Genomic DNA, 6974 nt, shown 5'->3' on the forward strand with positions numbered 1-6974 from the left:
TGTTGCTTTGCTTGAGTCTGTTGTCGCAGCCACTGTGTCAGTCCATCTTGTTGAGGGTCTTCCCCTCTTTTGCTGACCCTCTTCTTTACCTTCTCCAGGGACTGGTCCCTCCTGGTAACATGTCCAAAGTACAGGAAACGAAGTTTCAGAGTCCTCCCTTCTAAAGAGCAGTCTAGCTGCCCTTCTTCCAAGACACACTTGTGCATTCTTCCAGCAGCCCATGGTGTATTCACCGTTCTTTACCTGTGCCGTAATTTGAAGGCACCACTCTTTCTTCAGTCTTTCTTATTCATTGTCCAGATTTTGCATGCAATGAAGCAACTGAAAATACCATGGCTTGGGTGAAGTTATTAACTCCGATTCCTATAAGTGCCACTGCCCAGCCCAGAACCTTAGTCCTCAAAGTGATGTCTTTGCTTTTCAACACTTTAAAGAAGTCTTTTGCAGCAGATTTGCCCATGGGCAAAATATTGAATTGATGGAGGAAGGATCAAAAGAAGATGGAAGGGGGCCTGGAATTAGACTCATTCCTATGACTTTCAGCCAAACAATACACAGGCCTAGAAGCTGAACGACCACACCAGGGAGATGCACTCCTTAGAACAATCAACCATGGGAGATCAGAAGGGCACCATTTGCACAGGGAGAAAGCTAGGGAGGCAGGAATGCCTATGAGGGAAAGACACAGGGATGGTGTGAAAGGGGAAGAGGCCTGTTTCATTGTGGGGTTTGTAATCAGCGTCACAAAACAAAATGCTATGAACTGTTGAATGTAAAACGAATCTCTTTTGTAAAATTTCACTTAAATCACAATAAAAAGAAAAAAACACATAAAATACACAGAAGCACTGTACCAAAAGGAATTGGTCAATGTTTAGCCACTTCAGGGAGTAGCATATGATCAAGAACCAATGGTACTGAAGGAAGAAGTCCAAGCTGCACTGAAGGAATTGGTGAAAAACAAGGGTCCAGGAATTGACAGAATACCCATTGAGACGTATCAACCAACGGACGCAATGCTCGAGATTCTCACTTGTTTATGCTAAGAAATTTGGAAGACAGCTCTCTGGCCAACCAATTGTAAGAGATCCATATTTGTGCCCATTCCAAAGAAAAGTGATCCAATAGAAAGCAGAAATTATCAAACAATAACATTAATATCACATACAAGTAAAAGATTGCTGAAAATAATTCAAAAGCAGTTGCAGCAGTACTTTGACAGGGAAATGCCAGAAATTCAAGCCCGATTCAGAAGAGAGCATGGAATGAGGGATATCATTGCTGATGTCAGATGTCTCTTAGCTGAAAGTAGAGAATACCAGAAAGATGTTTACCTGTGTTTTACTGACCAAGCAAAGGCATTTGATTGTGTGGATCATAACAAATTGTGGATAACATTGTGAAACATGGAAATTCCAGAGCACTTAATTGTGCTCATGAGTAACCTGTCCATAGATCAAGGGACAGTCGTTCAGACAGCATCAGGGGATACTGTGTGGTTTAAAATCAGGAAATACATGCTTCAGGGTTGTATCCTCTCACCATACTTCCTCAGTCTGTATGCTGAGCACAAAATCTGAGAAACTAGACTATATGAAGAAGGAGAAGACTCATTAACAACCTGCAGTATGCAGATGACACAACCTTGCCTGCTGAAAGTGAAGAGGACTTAACTGATGAAGATCAAAGACCACAGCTTTCAGTATGGATTATACTTCAACATAAAGCAAACTAAAATCCCCCAAACTGGACCAATAAGCAACATCATGATAAATGCAGAAAAGATAAAAGTTGTCAAGGTTTTCATTTTACTTGGATCGACAATCGATGCCCGTGGAAGCGGCAGTCAAGATATCAAACGACATACTAAACTGGACAAATCTGCTGCAAAAGCCTCTAGGGGTGGGACCCAAGGACTGTGCCTTTCCAACAAGTTCCCAGAGGATGTGGAGAGGTTTCTGGTCCAGGGGCCACACTTTATGAACTTCTGAGGTTGAGGATTGGGGGGAGGGAGAGGTGAGTGCTGGCCCACACAGACATGCCGCTGGAGAATTGTGGTGGTTACGTTTGTGTGTCTACTTGGCTGGGCCTGATTGACTGGCTGGCTGGTAAGATTGGTATTTAACTCCATAATGGAATCTATTGGAGCAGCTGAGTAGCTGCTTTGGGTATGTGGTCTGCTGCCCATATATAAGAAACAGCTTTGGGAATGGTCTCTAGCTTATGACAGCTTGAACCCTGTATGTAGCCATGTCGTGGTTCAGCAGCCTGCCATGCTCTGCCAACCTTGGGACTTTCAATGGACTTGAATTAATGGCCTGCTGTGTGGTTTGGTGATATCAGAACTGTGCCTTTTTACTTGTCAACCTTGGGCTTGTCAGTCTCAGCAGCCAGCAGCTGTCTGAGTGAAGAAAAGCCTCTAGCTCCAGTGGGCTGGAAGCAGGAGGCAGAGATGAAGCCCAAGGTTGAGGGGCTTTCACCCAGCCCCTAGAGCCTGGGACTTTGAACTCAGACTTAGAGCCTCCCAACTATAAGAGAATAAACTCCTGTTTGTCAAGCTGTCCCATTTGTGGTATCTTCTTGTCAGAGCGGCACTAGGAAACCAGAACAAGAACCATTGTGAATGGGGCAATCACTTCACTTTACTGGCTACATATTTACTTTTCTAAGTCCCATTAAATCCTTTTTTTTAAAAAAAAAAAAAAAAGAAGAAGAAGAAGAAGAATTAATTCTTTTCATTCATTCAGTCATGACTGACCCTAATTCTGAGCCTGGTTCTGTGCCTGACACTGTTCTAGGTCCTCAGGGACCATCAGTGAGCAAAACAGACAAAAAGTTCCAGTCCTTGTGGAGCTGTCATGGTGGTTTTGGGGGAGTTGGGAATAAATTATAAATGTAATAAGTAAATTGGATAGTGTGTTAAAAAGCATTTTATGTTATGGGAAAAGAGAAGAAGCAGAGCAGTGGAAGAGGGATTGGAAGAGGGTGCCCAGGACAGGGGCTCAGTGAGATGCTGACTCAAAATGGAAGTCAAAACTTGAGCGAGCTCAGGGGCTTAGCTGGGTGGAGTGTCCGAGGACTGTGAGGAAGCCCGGGAGCTCAGAGCAGCATGAGTTCGGGGAGAGTCATTGAGGATGAGATCATGGAGGCCCTGTAGGTCAGATGAAGGCCTGTAGCTTTTCTTGGAGTGGAAAGGAGGGGCTTAGGTTTTAACAGAATCCCTCTGGCTGCTGTGCTGAGCAAGGGTACAGAGCAGGGACCGTGAAGGAGGCTACTGCAGCAGAGATGCTGGTGGCCCTGGCCATGAAGGGAGAAGTGGGGATGAAGAGAGGTGGTCAGAGTTAAGCAGGCAAACATGCACGCATACCTCTTTGCTCTTTCCATAACTGAACCTGCTTAGTACATCTGTCTGTGTCCTCTCTTCTGTGCAGGTGACTCACACCCTCATTGCCTAGACTTGAACTCTCTTCTCTGTGTTTAATTTTGACCCATCTTTGATCTCCAGCAACGTCTGGCCACAGTGTCCTGGGTGATGTTGGTTTGTTCAAACTCAGAACGTCTAGGACAACTCCTCCTCTGTATCTGCCACCTTCAAGGGCTCACCTCTGCTCTCCTGATTTCCCTCAATGCCCCATCATTCTCCCCATCCTGCAGCAGACAGCCCTGGGATGTTTGTGACTTCTAATTTCTCCTGCTCCTCTTATCCATCACTCAGATGAGACCTCACAAGCATGGGCCAAGCCCTACTGATGCTTCCATCAGCTCTTTCTTTCCCATTCCCACAGCCACTCGTCCAGGCCCTGGCCTTATCCCTGAGCCACATCAGGAACCTCAGTCAGTAGCCTGGTGGGTGAAAGCATAGGTTTCCATCTCGATTCTGCCAGCTTTGAACTGTGTGGACTTGGGCTGTTTCTTAATTTCTCTGTTTCTTAGTTTCTTCATCTGTGAAATGGGGATAATGGTAATCAACCTATTCCTCGTTTATTGACTTATCTTGTTATCCAACACTTTGCATTTATGACAATAATAAAAAATTGACCGTCTGACTATTTTGTGCATTAATGACTACACCTGGCAGTAACGATGTTGAGGTACAAGGCTAGAGTAACACTGGCTGTGATGGCTAAGGTATGTGTCAGCTTGGCTGGGACGTGATTCGCAGTGGTTTGTAATGATGTAATTTGGCAGCTATGTAATGATGTCTCCATCCTCCATTTTGTGATCTGATGTGGTCACCCTCCATTTTCACGTAATACCAATGTTTGCAAAATGACTTGGTCTTTGGAACCTACCCGTGTTGATAAATGAAGAGTGGGTATGATAACACCAAAGGATTATTTTGAGAGTCAAGTGAGTTAGTACATAACTGTGCTTAGCACAGAGCCTGACATGTGACTGTTATTTATGTAAAAAGTATTAATTGAGCACCTATGGTGTCTAGAAGGGAGCTCTAATGGCACAGTGGTTAAGGCATTTAGCTGCTAACTGAAAGGTCATCAGTTCAAACCCACTAGCCACTCTATAGGAGGAAGATGAGGCGACGATGACAGCCTTTAAAAATCCTATAGGTCAGTTCCACTCTGTCCTTGTAGGATTGCTGTGAGTTGGAATCCACTCGATGGCAGTGGGTTGGGTTTGGCTTTGATGGTGTGCAGACACCTCCATTATACTGGGAGATAGTCTGACCTAGTAGAGAGAGCACATGCTGTGACCCAGCAACTCCCCTCCTGAATATACAGCTGCTGAGCGGTATCCAGCACCCAGCAGAAGACAGGTGCCCTGTGTGAAAACCAGGGATGTCTTCTAATGTCCTGGCTGTGGGATCCTGTTGGAAGCACGGGTTTTATTTTTAAACAAACGCCAGTAGATCATGGAGGAGGATGCAAAGTTTCTACAATTTTTTTTTTCTTACAATAAAACATGAACTTCAAATAGCATTTCTCACTGGTTTATTTCAGGCTGTGTGCCCCTGTTCCTGAAGGTAACCTCTCTCCCCTGTCTTTCCCTACTCAGATATGTTGAGAAGCCCTGACCTGTGTAGAGGGTCTCACTCAGGACCTGACAAGTGGTAGGCGCTCAAGAAAGGTTGATTCTTAAAAAGACAAATTGTACCCAAGAGATTTCTTTAAGGTCTATTTCTGACTTTCTTTAAAGCAATGTGATTTCATCTTGTGCTTGTCACCAGGAATGTAGCCTCTGATGAGGAACACAAGCCTGGTGCACACATGTTCCAGGGACTTTTTACTTAACTCTGGGAAAGGAAGCAAGGAGCTCTGGTGGCACAGTGCCTAAGACATTTGACTGCTAACCAGAAGGTCAGTGGTTCAAACCCACCAGGTGGTCCGTGGAAGGAGGATGGGGCAATGTACTTCTGTAAAGATTTACTACTGCCTTGGACACTCAATGGCGGCTTGCTATGCGTTGAAATCTACTCGATGGCGGTTGGTTTGGTCTTTTGGTTTTAGGAAAAGAAGCAGAAGATTGGGAACGTCTGTGTGTGTTTTTCAGCGACTCCTAGGAAAATGGCCAGTCCAGGCCAGCATATGCCTCTGCCTAGTTATTAACGGAGTCAGTTGTACCAGATCCTCCCAAGGGAAAGTGGAGAGGAAGTTCGTCCATTACATAGAGGATGGGAATGGGCAAGGAATGGAGCAGGAAACCCTAGAGACCTTGGGCAGCCTCTGAGTCTCTGAATTAGAGGAGGGGGACTAGGTCATGCGCCTCCACCCCTCTGAGCCGCATCTCAGGTTGCAGACCCCTCACGGTGCGGACGGACCAGTGCACTTGCGAATATTCTTGTCCTCTGGGACCTGTTTGCTGGATCGCAGCTGGATTGTTACCTCCAGCCCAGGTCGTGGGGAGGGGCCGGCCGTCATATGCCCTGAGCTTGGGCACAGAGCTGCCCGCTGGGGACGGTGGACAGTGCTGGCACAGTTCCCAGGCCTGGCCCTAAACTGTTCTGTTCCATGGGCTGCGCCCCCTGGTGGGCGGACAGGGCCCAGGCAGGCACAGGCGGCGCTGAGTCTCCAGTCGGCAGAAGCGGTTCTGGTTGGACACCCGTGTGGCCACGCCCAGCCCACAAGTGGTCGAGCAGGGACCCCAGGCCGTGCTCCATTCTGGGCATGGGATTCCCGGGGGCGCGGGAGCGACAAGGCCGGAAAACTGGGGTTCTGTGGGCAAAGAGAGAGGCGTCACCACTGGGAGGTCACGGCTTGGTGGCCAAATTAACCCATCTACTTGGTCAAGTTGCTTAACCTCTTTGGACAGAGATTAAGGAACCCTGTTTATACACCCCTGTGTGTGGTATGTATGCATCTATGTTACATATAACTGTGCACACACACACATGCACACATAATGTACATCACATTGACATACCCTTTCTTTTTCATACTTAGTACAGAGTATCCTTAATATACTCATATATTTTTATACTTAAGGGGAACTCGGCATTCTGCTATCATTTTAATCCATGTTGCATGTTCCATGATAAGGATAACAATAGCTGTCACTGATGAAGTCATGTTCCATCTGCTTTGTTCTGTCAGCTTTACTCATACTAACTTATTCAAGCCTCACAGCAACTCTGTGACATAGATGCTCTTATCACCCCCATTTTGCAGATGGAGACACTAAGACACAGAGAAGTAAAGCAACTTGCCCAGAGTCACACAGCTAGTAAGTGGCGGAGCTAGGATTAGAACCCATACCGAGTCCTTACGCTTACAACCCACCATGCTTTACAATCTCTTAGTCATTTCTGTAACCAATCCTCTTTTGGTTGTTCTTTCTTTTCTTTTCTTTTTCAAAATCACATTCATGTGATCAAAACAAAACAAAACAAAACCAAAAATAGCAACATAAGAACAGCAGTCTAGGGATGGTTCAACATTAGAAAAACAATCAATGTAATCCACCACATAAATAAAACAAAGGAGAAGAACCACATGATCATATCAATTGATGCAGAAAAG

General features: G+C 45.7%; 1 protein-coding gene across 1 annotated transcript in view; it reads right to left on the reverse strand.

The window, feature by feature from the left end:
• Positions 1 to 5949: 5949 nt before the first annotated feature.
• The window catches only part of CCN5 (cellular communication network factor 5), a 17039-nt gene continuing 16014 nt past the window's right edge, over positions 5950 to 6974 (reverse strand). Inside the window, exon 4 of the mRNA XM_007938457.2 lies at positions 5950 to 6170. Within this exon, the coding sequence (XP_007936648.1) occupies positions 5950 to 6170 (221 nt within the window). The remainder of the gene's footprint in view (positions 6171 to 6974) is intronic.

The sequence above is a fragment of the Orycteropus afer genome, unplaced genomic scaffold, assembly GCF_000298275.1.
Source record: "Orycteropus afer afer isolate SDZICR_OR568_19922 unplaced genomic scaffold, OryAfe1.0 scaffold00049, whole genome shotgun sequence".
Classification (NCBI taxonomy): domain Eukaryota; kingdom Metazoa; phylum Chordata; class Mammalia; order Tubulidentata; family Orycteropodidae; genus Orycteropus; species Orycteropus afer.